The following is a 14542-nucleotide window of genomic DNA, read 5'->3' as shown; positions in this document are numbered from 1 at the left end:
TGGGAGTTCGAGGGAGAAGAGAGATACTTTTTTTGATCGAAACCGTCCTTGGGTTCCGTGGATTGCCTATCATCTATGAACGAGCGTGTGGGTTTTAAGGAATGGGAAAAATTAACGAGATACAAACTTGACTTCCAACGCAAAAATCGATCGATACGAAGACGCTCCCAATTTGTTTCCCGGCGGTTGAAATTGTGTGCGTCGTTGTCGATGTGAGACGGCGAGAGGAAGTCAGGCTCCTGGGAGACGCTGAAGACTCACCGTTCATGTCCAAACTGCGCAGTATTGTGGTCTCGACAAGGTCAACAATCTAGACTCACAGCGTGATGAGATGGTGAGACGATGAAGATGCGAAGAGTGATACCAAATGATTTTCCAATTGCGCCGCACTCGTGTCTTTTAGCATCCATACCACCGTGACGAATTCCATCCTACAACCTCGCAAACTCCTCATCCCCAACATTGACAACCCACCCCGCCAACGCAACCCTCCTCGCAGCCTCCTTGACCTCCCTCCGATGAACAAGCATCTCCCCGCCCTTGACCTTGCCATACGCATCAACATCCAACGCCCGCCGCAGCAACCCCCCAACCTCATCGTCGTCACCACCTTCCGTAGCCACCCGCTCCGCCACCGCCACCGCGAGCTCCCACATCCTCCGCCTGGAAACCAAACTCGCGCCCCGGACATCAAATGCCTTCCGCCCCTGCAGCACGCCGCCCATCGTCCCCTCATCAACACCACCACCGCGTGTCCAGGCAGCAGCGAGGTTACTCGCCGCAATCTTATCCGCCCCAGCCTTCCTCCTAACCATCCGTTTCGAGAACTCAAATTCTCTAGACGTGGTCCGCACCTCAAACGGCCAGAACCGGTGTCCACCCTTCCAACGCGCCGCTTCATCCACTACGGCCTTCATCCGTCCGCTTGCTGAGAAGGCGCGCTCGCAGCCTGTAGCGGAGTACTCCGATTCCGGGAGGATAACGGACGAGATGTAGGCGTTGCCTGGATGGATCAGCAGGGATGCCAGCGAGGCGAGGAGGGAGGTGCACTGTTTGAGCGCGAGCTTGTCGGAGCAGGATTTCGAGGTGGTCGGGGGCGCGTCGCCGCGGGCTGGTTTGCGGCGGACGATGCCTAGGTGGGAGAAGTAGGCTCTTCCTGGGAGGGGGGTTGTGTCTGTTGTTGTCTGGGGAGGTGGCGTAGCAGTCGTGCCGGATGGAGAGGCTGAGGACGGAGGCAGTTCCCAGGGTGAAGCATCTTCTTGGGCGGCCATAGTGAGTTCCATGCTTGCATCGCCGCAGGGGGCTTCGGAGCAGTACATGTGTAGGGTAACGTCGTCTCTGATTGCGAAGGGTTGGGGTGAGGAGGGGGAGATGGCGGAGGGTGGGCGTCTTGTAATGATATCTGAGGTGGGCGAGCTGCCCTGCGAGTGGGTATCGCATTCGTCCAGGAGGTAGCGGTTGAAGGCGCGGATGGCGAGGACTTCGGCATGCCAGTCGTGGAGGGCGTTTCCTTTTGCCAAGGGGAGTTTGCTGGCTGGGAGACACTTCATGCCCGTTCTGTGGTAGGTGTTAGTCAAGTGGTCATTGATGATATTCATGAGATAATGATGTCTGGTATTGCTACGTATCGTGGAAGCTACGGGGAGTATTGTCCATATAGAATATCGTGAACTAAGAAAGATGAGATCCAGAGTCTGAAGTATGATGTGCCACATGAATTAACTACAAGTTGTATGACCCGAGATCATCCACACGATAACATACACATGACCATCTTACTTACGCGAGTGAGAGACAAGTTAAGACGCCATCTTTTTCGGCAACAATGCCGCTCAGGGGAACCCATTCATGTAGGCCATTGTCTCTAAGCTGGGGCCTGCGTTTTGTAGGTAGCTTCTTGAACCGCCCTAGGACAACATCTGCGATCTCATCGGGGTCGGCTGGCATTTTCAGCGGCCGTGATATTCTCGTAAGCGGTCTCGTCACCTTAAGCCAACTTTTCATCACCGGTATCCGTTCGACATTTTCTCTCAAGCAAGAATCTGTGTCGTAGATGCACATCTCGACTTGAAGTTGAGAGTGGGGCTTCTAGACCAGGCAAGCCACAAATCCACTGCACTCTACCAATATGTGGCGCAGTTCGAGTCAACCACCTCAATATCGGTAATGGCTATCTCCACGTGACACATGCACCACCAAGCAGACCCACTCTTTCGTCCCGTCCGCGTAGGGTTGACGCCCACTAGGCTATTCTACCCTCCCACGACGAATTTCCGAACCAGAGTCGAAAATTGTAGAATCTCGCGAAGAGTGCCAGCCTGGTCTTACCCTCCCCTTCCCGAACCCTTTGACCTCATCGACAAGTCAGCCAACGTTCGCATTCAATACCGCCAATGTACGTTCAATAGATTACCCCCTCGTCCGGTCGACCCTCGATTTTTTTCCTTCCGACTGCTGGCCTAGCGATTACCCAACAAAACCGCAACGTCACCATTTCCGAAAGACAGCCGCTTTCCACGAACAACTTCGCTGGGCCAGACGAGGAGAACGAATTGAGGGCCGATTACAGGAGGATCTTCCGAAAATTTACGAGGAATTGTTTTCTGACTGATTATTCAAGATGCGCACGTACGACGACACGTTCTCCGGACAGAGAATCTACCCTGGAAAGGTACGATGATGACAACGCCACCCATCCTTCCCTACGTCTCCGATATCATCTTTCCCCCCAGTCGATCGAAGGAACCTGTTTAAAGCATGGCTGGGCAGTAGGGGAGCTCAACCCCAGATGGAAGAGATGGGACATGAGGGGCAACGACTCGGGTGAATGAGCAAGCCATGGGGCAACGATTGATCGACGGGGAAAGGAAAGATGATTGCAAGGAGACGAATTCACGGAGGAGGCAAAGACAAAACACTCTCCATGGGAACAAGACGCTGACGAGACTCTGACTACAGGGTAAGCTCTACGTCCGCGGTGACTCCAAGATCTTCCGTTTCCAGAACGGAAAGTCCGAGTCCCTCTTCCTCCAGCGCAAGAACCCCCGCCGCATTGCCTGGACCGTCCTGTACCGTCGCCAGCACCGCAAGGGTATCTCTGAGGTGAGTGCCAAACCGTCGCGACGCTGCCGCATGGTCACGTTCGAGATGTAATATCTCGAACCCCTTCACGCGTCGCGAACCTCAACCTTGGAGAAAACGCATGACTGACCCCCACAACAGGAGGTCGCCAAGAAGCGCACTCGCCGCACCGTCAAGGCCCAGCGTGCCATCGTCGGTGCCTCCCTCGATGTGATCAAGGAGAAGCGCTCCATGCGCCCCGAGGCCCGCTCCGCCGCCCGCGCCGCCGCCATCAAGGAGTCCAAGGACAAGAAGAACGCCGACGCCGCCGCCAAGAAGGCCGAGAAGGCCAAGACCGCCGCCGCCGGTGGCAAGAAGGGCCCCATCGCCTCCAAGCAGGGCTCCAAGGGCGCCGCTCCCAAGGTCCAGGCCCGTACCCGTTAAACAGCTTTTTTTTTTCTAGTCTCTCGTTGAGGATTGGGGAAAAAATTTGGGTTTGCGTGATGGGTTTTTCTTCTCTTGACATGATGAAATAAAAAAAGAGTAAAAACATTTCTCTGTCGAGACGGCGTGAGGCTGGTGTGACATGCGGGAAGCAAAGAACAGAAACGGCCACCGACCAATCCCGGCCGAGGGTTAGGTGTTTTTCTTTCAACCCTCCGGCTGGTGAGGGGGGAGACCGTTTTTAGAGAAGGAACGAACGCTTCTGACAACGAACGATTGGTGAAAGGCACAATACGACCAGGTTCAAAAAAAACTTGATTGGAGTCGAGGGTTCATTGTGCTTTGAAACGGGGACTTTGGGGTTCTATAACTACACAATCTCACGGGTAGCACGGAATTTGCATGGAATTGTCCCAACGGGGGATTCTTACCAACGTTTTTGATCCTTGAATCCCGTACTTTGGTGACTAGTCTTTTTGTGTTTTGTACCATTTGAATGGTGACGTGATTCTTGGGAGGTTGACATGCGTGGGAGACAGTCGCCGAGATCTTAAGCGGCGGATATACTGCAATAGATCCCGGGACTCATCCACGAGCTCAAACCTTCCCGTCCCCTTTCCTGCGTTGTTCCCAGAGCGAAGCTACGAGCCGAAGAAGCATCAAACAAAATGCGCTTCGTAGTGGCTGTCACATCATGTATTCCCCTCAACGGAAGTAGAGGGACAGTAGAACTCCTTTGATTCCCCGGCTTCACGCGCTCGGAATGAGGACTGAAGCTTACTCCACACGATAAACGTTCACAAAGCTCAAAATCCCTTCTCCCATCTTTCAGTGACATGTGGGGGAGGGCATTTTCAGAATTTGCCGTGCCGTCACCAGAACTCGCCCTGCTCGATGAACCATTTCACAGGAAAGGCCGTGGAGAAAATAGCAAATGAGGCGGGAAAAGAAAACACATCTCTCATTGTAAAAGACGGCCATCGACAGACACCCATACCCTCGTCCTCACTCGAGTACATTAAGCCCGCTGGGTAAACTCCAAGTAAACATCATACTCTAGCCTTTCTTTCCAAGAATATATCAAACACACACCTCTGAACATCCATCATCTTTTGTGGTCATGATACCCCAAGTTTATCCGCATCATGCCTACTATGGAAACGAGCCGCACATATAACATATATCTGCGTAATAGAGCTTACCCGGTGTAAGTATCCAACAACACCATGACCTGCGTCGGGGAAAAGACAACCATCCCCTCCTGTGGTTCCTTCCCCCCGTCCATCTCTCTTCGCGGCAATATCGCATCTCCGAGCCCCGCTACCGAGACGAAGTCCGTCTGCTCTATTAGCTCTACCAAGGCATCTAACAGCTCACGTTCCAGTCATCAGATCAAGTATTTCAGGCTAGGCAGAAACATGGCCAGGTCTCATGAACCATTCAGTTTTTGTCTCTATTCTATAAGCGGAAGAAGTGGTTTCGTGATCCGAAAACCGCCCCAATCTTCGTCTAACGAAAGTTCAAAATTCTAATATGAGCTTTTGTTCTAAACGCGCGTCGGAAAAAGGTTTCCTTTCTTTCCCCTCTTTCGTCTATAAAAGAGACCATGTCTTGGGCATTTCTCATCATGTAAAAAAAAGGATCCCGCCCAACGCAAAATTCATTAAATCTTCAAGTGGCACAAGGTACCAACTCTTTACAGAGCCTTGAGAACGGGCTCGGCGCCAGAGACCTCGAGACCCTGGAGCTCAGTCTCCTTCTCGGCGTAGACGACCTTGCCGTGGTCGATGACGATGGCGTAGCGGGCGGTGCGCTCGCCGTGGTTCCAGCCGATGGAGGTGGAGAAGGCGGCGTTGGCATCGGAGGCGAAGATCTGGGAAAGCCGGGTTAGTTCATCAATGCTTGTGACGGTGGCTGGGATATTGCGCGATGGAAGATGAGAGAAGACACGAATGCAACTTCGCGGGTGAGGCGATTTGAGCGTATCGTGGTATCATGTTGAGACTCTTTTCCAACCCCCTTGTGGAGGGGCAGAGTGGGGGGTGGGGGGCGGGCGGCGTTTATCGGAGTCGGTGAAGGGGTGAGCTCCACGGAAAGAGGGGGAGGGGTAAAACAACACAACGCAACAGCACAGCTAAAGCTAGCTGCTAGCTGGAGAAAACAAGTCGAAGAAGAAAAAGAAAAAAGATGCAACAGAAACAGCAAGACAGAAACGGGCAAAACTCACAATGAAGTCGTCCTTGATGTTGTTGGCCTTGCCCCAGCCGGACATGACAAAGGGGTCGTTGTAGGCGAGGAAGATGACCTGGTCGACGCCCTTGGCCTTGAGCTCGTCCTTGTGCTCAATGTAGCCGGGCAGGTGGGAGGCGGAGCAGGTGGGAGTGAAGGCACCGGGGATGGAGACGATGACGACCTTCTTGTCCTTGAACTCTGTTGGGAGACGGGAGGAGTTAGCCACGAATGTCTTTCTTGTTCCGTGATGCTTCAATTGATAGAGAGACTTACCCTTGGCGGTGTCGTACTTGATGGGGATACCGCAGACCTTGAAGTCGGCAGTCTCCTCCTGGTGGGGGATGTACTGGAAGGCAACGCCCTCGGGGAACTGCTCGCCGACCTTGAGACCAGACATTTTGATGATTTGGTATGGGTTGGTTGAGGAAATTGGTGAAGAAAGAAGTGCGTTGGAGGTTTGAGAGTGGATTGGTAGTAGAGTGGTTTGGTGAAGAACGGAAGGAGAGGGAAAACAAGATCAGATAAAGGAAAGGAAGGTAGGGCGAATTAGTAGGTGGGCGGGATATCGAGGGATCGCCGAGTCAGGGTCCCAGGCGCAATTCTGCGAGCTTCCAGGGAAGTGGAGCTCGTGATGATTTGTATTTGAGATACGGATACTACGCTCCTTAGGCGCGGGGCGGCCACTCCTTCCTGGGACCACCGCCGACCATCTCAGGCACAGGCACAAAAGGTAGTCTTTTTGTGACGAATACGGACATACAAGTGGACAAAAAAAAGTGCGGACCACGGGGACCTACCGTTGCACTAACAGGAGGCACTCGACGGTTTGATTTGTCTCGGAACTCTGGAGAGTTGTCTTTCTTGTTTGCCCGCTTTCGCGTTTGGAAGCCATGATGCAAAGTATCTTTTTTCCCTTGCTCAAGGTACAAGGTAAGGTACTAAGTAGATAACAGCAGCATTCAAAGTGACAACAGACAGAATATCCGTATGGGGGAGGTACGAATAGATGACATGTACCTTGAACTCTGATAACACCAGCTAAATGCGCACCTTTTCGGCCCACAGAGTGACATGACGCAAGACCGGGAATTTATGCCGCGTCCGTTTGGGCTCCGATCCCCGGCCTCTCTCCCCCGGTGGGGGGAGGCGAACAAGGGCCCCTCTCGGCCGTCCGAGCATCCAGCCTGTCGGCCTTCTACCAACGTCCTTCGGAGTTACTGTGCCAAGAGGTTGTGACTCTGGGAGCCTTTTTGTCATCATGGCGAGGTCCGGGTACTCCAGACCCGGGCGGCGTGACATTTCTGGATGTTGGTGGTCATTGGCGTGCAGATGGTACAAAGTCGGCGAGCATGTGCTTGTCTGGAATTACCTGACTTTTATCGTTTGAAGAACCAGCTGCCTGGACTCAGTAAAGTCAATCCTGCGGTACCTGGTTCACACAACGACAGACCGTAACTGCAGTCAGCGCGGCTCTGTGTGATGAGGCAGAAGTTGCGCCGGCGTCGGCCGTTGCTTGTTGCTGTAGCGCTCACTCCGCAATCCATCCGAAGTTTGAAAGACTCATCATGCTCAAGCTGGATTGAAATTTCTCGACTAGAGCTGAAAGGTTGAAAATCAAAATTTTTGCGCCTCATCTGACGTCGTTTCGTAAGAGCAGAACCCGCGGTGTTTGCCAAGGGCGCTGATGACAGCTGACAAAGGCCGAACCCCCGGCAGCCTGTGTCTGTGATTGGTTGCATCGTCCAGTGCTTGTGTCTTCTTCCAGCATAATTGACATGTTCAAAACTGCTGTCTTTGCCGTGGCGATAGCTCCGTGACTTTAGGCATCATCACTTGGAAAGATCGCATTGCTTGAATCATGACCAGCCAGGACGAAGCCAGACCGCCGTTCCCACCCTTCACCGAGGAAACCGCGAGGATCAAGGTGAAGGCGGCCCAGGATGGATGGAACTCCAAGTCCGTGCCCCTCAGCAGCCGAAGCAGACGCCCACTGACATCGCCGCAGAAACCCCGCAAAAGTGAAGATGGCTTACACGCCCGACTCCATCTGGCGCAACAGAGACACTTTTCTCCAGGGTCGAGATGAGATTGAGCAATGGCTCACCAAGAAGTGGGAGAAGGAGAATGGCTACCGACTGCGCAAGGAGTTGTTCGCCTTCACCGATAACAAGGTAAGCTCCCCAGAGTCACCGTTGACCCCGCAGCTGCGGCTGCGCTTTTGAGAGATCACTGACCATTGGAACAAGATTGCCGTCCAATTCTGGTATGAGTGGCATGATGAGTCGGGACAATGGTGGCGGACGTATGGTCTCGAGGATTGGACCTTTGCTGAGAACGGGCTTATGCGCAAGAGACAGATGAGCGGGAACGATGTCAAAATTGAAGACACAGAGAGGTGGTTCCGGGATGGCGTTGATGTGAATACCGTTGATATCTCCGAGAGGCACTGGTAAAATCTGTCCTCTGTGCCAAGACATTGTCAGAACTGCAAAGATCCGAATCCTTCCCGTAGACTAGGTAGTAGGGCACGACTTCCAATGATTCGTAGTATGGCTCGTGTTCCTGGCGGCAGGGTTTTTGTCTCGAAGTAATGAGTCCAGAATGCTCTCGGCTGACACCTGTGCGTCTGTTGGATAAATTGATCTAGTGTAAAATCACTGTCGAAAATGCGCCGCCATGTCTTGAGATTTGGGGAAATGTTATCAATCGGATGAGGAACGAGACAGGCACATATCTTTTCAAGACATTCCAAAGAAGGCCAATGTTCGAAATACCAAAAACAGGCGTAAATATGACTAGCAAGCCCTCCACGAGGAATTCGCGAGTTCTCCACGAGGCGGGAAGTGTGAGTGACTGCCCACTCTGATCCTGGGAGCCAAGCACCTACACACCTAGGTCAAGATCCTTAGGCTAGCACATGGGCGGCACGCTCCTGACTCTCATGGAACACATCTTGCCAGCGAAGATAGGAAGGTGAGTTGTGCCATGGTCCACGCTAGAGGACCTTCTTGGTTTCGAGTAGGAAGACGTAGGGAAGACTTAGCGTCGTGTGGTCCAGGTCGCCAAGCGCATGACAGGAGCTTGACGCCACGATCCAAAGAGGCGGTTATGGAGACCAGAGAGACGATGCGAGAGCTAGGGGAAGGGAGAGGCCCCTGCGCGAGGACGAGATGATGGCAATTAGCAAAGCATCAACCTCGGCCGACGGTTCGCGTTGTTATATGAGATTGCCCGAATCTGTCATCGTTCCAATCAAGGCTTTTGAGGATAGGTACTAAGAAATGTAGCTTTGCCAGAAGCCAAACAAGAAGAGCAGAGACGAAGGGCTGTGACGAAAACCATCAGCTTGCATATGATCACGCCGCGTTCAGAGCAGTCACAGATACACACAATGGCCATTTTGCGGCACGATAGGCGAGCCAATACCTTATACAGAACGCAGCTGGAAACATGCCCGGCGATCTGTTCCTCTCGGGCCGGAAGCAGCGTCGCAATCGGGTAACGTGTGACGTTTGGCTCGGCACAGGGGTTCTGGCCACCCATTGGGCCGTCCGTCCCGCTGGAGGGGGGTCGCTTCGAGATGACTGCAATGATTTGCACCAGGGGTATTTTCAGCTTTGTGACCTGAATGGAATGCTATCTTGTCCTTTCCATCGACAGCTGCTGCTGTGCGACGGTGCGAAGGTGAGGCTGGAGTAAGATGTGGTCTTTGCCAATGTTACAGGCGGCCAATTCGCAAAGTAGAGCTACTGAAAGCTGGCTCGATCGGATAGCTGGTTCATCGACGCTACACAGAAAAAGGCGCTGCTCGGAAGGCGGTTGGCACAAATCTGGGAGGGGGGATGGACGCACAAAGACTGACCTCGGGGTGATGGTTAGGTACGGCGACCATGTCACAATGGTCGGCGACACTAGCGAGACCGAATAGGCCGAGGTAGTCTACCAAGACTTTTGGTGATTTGGTGTGACAGGCTGGATATGAGGTTTTCTCAGGCTGGCTGGACTTGTCTAGCTGGTGGGTGACGGTGGGTGAAAGTGAGGAGCTAGGATAAGGTGGTGGTTGAGTGGTGGTTTGATTGGCCATTGGTGTAAGCAGGGATAGATTTATCGATTAGCGAGAAGACATGATCAAGGCGCTCCTTCAAACTCTTCCTCACATTCTTCGCAGGGATGGTTTGAAGAGGCTAGTCGTCTCGTTACTGCTTCTAGCCTGACCGATCTGGTTCGCTGAGGAGAGCCTTGACACTATGACTAGATACCTGGCATGAGGACCAGGCAGGGGAGGGAGTATTAGCATGAGATGATAATGTGGCAAAAAGGAAATGCTGTTTGGGGCTGGTTGAAGGTGGCCGACCTTGGTGGAGAGGATTCGTGTAAGTAATCTCGTCTGATCTTTGAGTTGTCTGTCGTTGCAGTCGTCTGATGAAATTTGGGAAGAAAAGGAATTCAGGCGGACATAGTACATAAATCGAACGCTCAAACTCAATTTTCCGGGCAAGGTTCTCTGCCTTACAAATGGAAGTCGTTTCTTGAGAGTCATACGGCAGGTGCGAACAAGGTACGAATAGGTACAGAGAGGGAAGGAAACATCGTCAATCGATCTCGGGGAAGGAACGCGCACAGACCGTCGATTCAGGGGACCCTGCCAGTACTTTGGGTACCTTCTGGCCTACCTTAGTACCTCAGTAGTACAGAGGAATAGGTAGGTACCTTCACCACCACCAACCCCTTGCCTCTTTTTTTTCTCCCCCCCTTCCACCTGGGCAGCATTTTTGTCTTTCTTTTTCTCATCTTCTTCTTCTCTCTTCCCCCGGTCAGATGGGGATACCTACGTACGGATACTTCCCATCAAGCACGCCAGGCACGCCTCTCTCAGCAATCCCGCGCTTGTGTCGTAGCTCCACCGTCTGTTCACAGCCTGCCCTACGCCGGATCAATATCTCCTGAGCGCCGTTAGGCGAGTGGCACACCTAGACCCAAAGTCAACCTTGACTTGGACCACATTACGTTACCTACTGGCACCTTTCGTGATCCGACTTGACGGGCTTTGGGGATGGGGACTGATGGACTACCTACAGTCTCCTCAGTCCGGAAGCCTTGGCCTCATCTGTTGATAAACTCAGCGCCATGAAGAACAAAGGGAGCCCTGCCTCGGCCTCTCGGACCCGGAGCTCTTCTCCGTCCACCACCAGACGACGATGGCAAGTCTGGAGGCTTGATGTGGGAGGCGCCGCCTGCTCTCGTCAAGGTCCACCTCCTTACGGCCGCCTCCTACGCCTCTGTGCCCCGGGCCCGGTCCCCTGGAGCTTTTAGAGGAACGAGTCCTAAGGATTCGCGCGAGCCTCGCTTGACCTCGAACCAACTTCTGATGCTGACTATTGTCATGTCAGGTTGTTGCTGCAACAACTTGAGGTGAAAGCAGCACCCGATAAATATTTGAGGGGTTTCACTCACCTTCCAAAGACATCACTAATCATTGTCACGCCGGTTTGAAAAATTTCCAGGCCTTTGGGTGTCTTCTCCACGCTCTTCTCTTGCCGATCTCCTGCAATCTCCCACATAAAAGATATCCGTCCCTATTACCAGCCAATTCCGCACTCTGTAGAGTCGATTTTCCCCAAGCAGGGAAGACAAGCCCAGCTGTGAATTGTCTCAGCCGAACAGACGCTCCTTACTCGTTCAGGAAAGCCTCGATGCTAGTGACGGCCCACTCCACCAATCGCCACGATGCTGCAAGAGATCGACAGTGATTTCGCTGTTTCGGGGGCTTCGTCACTTATGGCTTCGAAGCAGGTCTGCAATGGGAGAATGGGCGTTCTTGAGGCGCCCGGTCACTTGGTCACGTCGTTGCACTGCTTTTGGCTCACTCAGTCCTCGTTTGTCTTGTTACCAGAGCATAGCAGAGATGTTTGGGCCTTCGCCTCGCAAACGCAAACGCAAAGCGCTGTGAATCTTCGAATTGTCCAAAACAATAACGATAACAACAACAGGCGTGCCAGGTAAGCAAGGGCTCGCTGCGTAAACTTTGAAAACCAACGATGCGGTTGCTAGCGCCGTTCTTGCTTCTTCTCCTTCATACCCACATGCATCCACGGCCAGGGCCATGTCTCTCAATGTTCTACTATCTCATGCTGCATACAGAAATTCAGAAATGAAGATACATGCCTACTCCGTACTGCACGGTACATCGCCTCCACCCTCACGCGGGTGCGCTATTCCTTCTGCGTCGTCCTCCATGCCTGCCAAGCGTGCCCTCAATATCAGCATCACCAAGCAAGTCCGAGAAGAAAGCACATCCCTACACACCGTGTCGTTCCCACCCGTCCGCATTCCGCCAGGAAACAACAAACGTCTGGACGCCTCACCCATCCCAAGTCCCAGTGTCCCACAGGGACCCCGGCTACAGGTCGATTTCGCGCTTTCTGGATTGGCCCAGCTTCAGCCCTCTCCGTCAACGGAAGCCAGTCATGGCCAAATAAAGTAGTCTTTCCGTCGAAATGTGTGTGGGGCTGGCCATCGTCCTGGCCCTCCCCAGCAGCCCTCGACTCTCCTCAACTCTCGAGATATCTGGGCACGGGTTCACAGGCACGCCTACGCCTACACCTGCTTTTCTTCTCTCACTGCTATATCAGTCGTCTTGTGCCCTCGACCGTTTCCCCCGTTCCTTCATCTCCCATCTTAGTTGTGTTCTTCGCTACTCCCAACCCCTTCCACCCCTCCCGCAAGGCGAGCACTATTCTTCATTGTGCAGTAGCTTGTAGTTCGTTCCAACCCAACCTTAAGCCCAACACTACTCTCTTTCCCTCAACTTTGTCCGGTCTTACTCGTGGAACGTCATTCCTGGACCTGGATACTACAAGTTAAAGGCGGTCTCTTTCGGTCAAAGGTTTCTGGACATTCACTCACACTCACTGTCCTACACCCTAGAACCTAAGACCACCTATTTCATTCGCCTCTCCACCTACTACCAACCAGACTGCGACATTTGGTGTCACTTCTATCAAATATCCAACAATGGGTCTTCTACCTCTCACCTACCGCCGACCGGTATACGTCAGCAACACCAGCTCAGCTCGCGGGAGCACTTCAGATGTATCTGACAGTGGCAATGAAAAGCAGAGCAACACCTCCTCATCCTTGCGCTCCGGCAATTCTGGAAAACTGCAGGGCATCCCGGAGTCGCTCACTTTTGACAAGATTATCAACGGTGGCACATGTCCTGTAGGTTGCCTCTCATGACTTTGATACTGTCCAAAGTATTGACTTGATAGCCTTGTACCGTGCGTGACTTCATGAACTACCTGATATATATTGAGCATGCGGCGGAAAACCTTCAATTCTTCCTCTGGCACCGGGACTTCCAGAAGCGTTTTGGGGAAGCAAAGACGTCTGACATGTCTCTCGCTCCCGAGTGGACCGAAACCATGGAGGCTGATCTGCTTCAACGCATGAACAAGGAAAAGTCACAGAGGATGCGCAAGAAGCCCGGCCAAGAGATATTCAAGGGAACCGATTTCGAGAAGAAGGGTGCCACGAGCGGCATCGTGCAAGATTCCAACAACCCTTTCCACACCCCTCCACGCACCCCAAACGACTACGAAGGCTCAGTCTACACGGGGTCTCAAGGCGTGTCGAATGCCGATTCGTACCGCTCTCAGGCCAGTGATGCATTCGCGGCCGTAGGTGCCAAGCAGCCTTGTAAGTTGTCAGACTCGAGGGCTTCAAGGTATCTACTAACTGGATCTAGTCACCATACAACCATTCCGTGAAGAGATTGATCGTGTTATCGCCACGTACATTATGGAGGGTGCGCCGCGACAGCTCAACCTCTCGGCCAAGGAACGTGACACCACTCTTCACGCCCTTGCGTACACTACCCATCCTACGGCCTGCCGCTTGGCCATCAAAGTAGTTGAGAACTCTCTCCGCCAGCAGGCTCACCCCAACTTCATTCGTTGGTCCATCTGCAACGGTAACCCCGCTCGCGTCTTCTTCGCCCGGGCTCTCGGCGTTGGTCTCATTGCTATCGCCTTTGTCGTCGCCATCTTGATTACTCTCAGCCGTGCGGGCCGCGGATGGCGAGCACTGGCTGCCATTGGATGGGTTTTGGGCATTTCCACCTTGGTCGCAGCCTACAAGGGCATGTGTGTTGTCCTCCACGGTATGCACCATCGTCACGTTCGTCCCTGGGAGCTCTTCGTGGACGAGGAGAATGACGACCGCAAGACTTCCTTCGACACGTTTGGATCTAACAACAGCTACGAGTCGGAGCCTTGGGTCATCAAGTATGAGAAGCGCAACATTGTCCGCAAGATCTTTGACCGCGAGGTGTGGATTGAGGAGCCTGCTCTGCGCACCATCCAGGACACCATCTTCCTTCAGGCGATGCTCTGTGCCGTTCTCGTTGGCGGCGTCTTCACCGCCATCTTTGTTGCCATCCCAAAGCACGGGTACTTTTGAGTGTGGCTTTGTCTGATACAGACAGCTGGGACAGCTTGTATCGCAAAGCTTCTGTTTGTTGGTGGCCTGAATAGGTGTAATTGAGTATGTGAAGGATGCTTGGAACGGACGATGAGAACCAAAATACCATTTTGCTTGGGCGCGGCGTATACGGTGGAGGGATCATGTTTTGTCGTATGGCTTTGTATATCAAGACATGGAAATTTATATACCAGATTCAGCTCCAATGACGAGATGTGAAAAAAGTTTGCTCCTCACGTGTACACGTCAGCAGGGCAAGTCTTTCAGCCGGGTACTAAGCTCAATTATCTGGTATTGAGTTGCGTGCCATCGAAAGTTCATAGGA

The 14542-nt window shown here is 53.0% G+C and overlaps 7 protein-coding genes across 7 annotated transcripts; 5 read left to right on the top strand and 2 right to left on the bottom strand.

The window, feature by feature from the left end:
• Positions 1-431: 431 nt before the first annotated feature.
• CPAR01_14922 (adenosine-deaminase) lies at positions 432-1947 on the bottom strand (the record flags this gene model as incomplete). Its single annotated transcript, XM_060499172.1, has 2 exons — positions 432-1557; positions 1784-1947. 2 exons carry the CDS (start codon positions 1945-1947, stop codon positions 432-434), a joined length of 1290 nt encoding a protein of 429 aa, XP_060342097.1.
• Positions 1948-2620: 673 nt separating this feature from the next.
• Positions 2621-3504, top strand: CPAR01_14921 (60S ribosomal protein L24; the record flags this gene model as incomplete). Its single annotated transcript, XM_060499171.1, has 3 exons — positions 2621-2671; positions 2959-3102; positions 3223-3504. 3 exons carry the CDS (start codon positions 2621-2623, stop codon positions 3502-3504), a joined length of 477 nt encoding a protein of 158 aa, XP_060342096.1.
• Positions 3505-5200: 1696 nt separating this feature from the next.
• Positions 5201-6133, bottom strand: CPAR01_14920 (redoxin; the record flags this gene model as incomplete). Its single annotated transcript, XM_060499170.1, has 2 exons — positions 5201-5377; positions 5732-6133. The coding sequence occupies 2 exons, from the start codon at positions 6131-6133 to the stop codon at positions 5201-5203; spliced, it is 579 nt and encodes a 192-aa protein (XP_060342095.1).
• Positions 6134-7594: 1461 nt separating this feature from the next.
• On the top strand, positions 7595-8189 carry CPAR01_14919 (uncharacterized protein; the record flags this gene model as incomplete). Its single annotated transcript, XM_060499169.1, has 3 exons — positions 7595-7692; positions 7742-7907; positions 7983-8189. The coding sequence occupies 3 exons, from the start codon at positions 7595-7597 to the stop codon at positions 8187-8189; spliced, it is 471 nt and encodes a 156-aa protein (XP_060342094.1).
• A 997-nt stretch (positions 8190-9186) lies between these two features.
• Positions 9187-9435, top strand: CPAR01_14918 (uncharacterized protein; the record flags this gene model as incomplete). Its single annotated transcript, XM_060499168.1, has 1 exon — positions 9187-9435. The coding sequence occupies one exon, from the start codon at positions 9187-9189 to the stop codon at positions 9433-9435; it is 249 nt and encodes an 82-aa protein (XP_060342093.1).
• A 2028-nt stretch (positions 9436-11463) lies between these two features.
• CPAR01_14917 (uncharacterized protein) lies at positions 11464-12220 on the top strand (the record flags this gene model as incomplete). The annotated part of the gene is made up of 2 exons (XM_060499167.1): positions 11464-11735; positions 11878-12220. 2 exons carry the CDS (start codon positions 11464-11466, stop codon positions 12218-12220), a joined length of 615 nt encoding a protein of 204 aa, XP_060342092.1.
• A 530-nt stretch (positions 12221-12750) lies between these two features.
• Positions 12751-14196, top strand: CPAR01_14916 (uncharacterized protein; the record flags this gene model as incomplete). The annotated part of the gene is made up of 3 exons (XM_060499166.1): positions 12751-12957; positions 13008-13434; positions 13484-14196. The coding sequence occupies 3 exons, from the start codon at positions 12751-12753 to the stop codon at positions 14194-14196; spliced, it is 1347 nt and encodes a 448-aa protein (XP_060342091.1).
• Positions 14197-14542: the final 346 nt, after the last annotated feature.

Source organism: Colletotrichum paranaense (genome assembly GCF_030867605.1).
Source record: "Colletotrichum paranaense strain IMI 384185 chromosome Unknown Scaffold_17.1, whole genome shotgun sequence".
In the NCBI taxonomy this organism is placed as follows: domain Eukaryota; kingdom Fungi; phylum Ascomycota; class Sordariomycetes; order Glomerellales; family Glomerellaceae; genus Colletotrichum; species Colletotrichum paranaense.
This window is presented reverse-complemented; position numbering and strand designations above follow the sequence as displayed.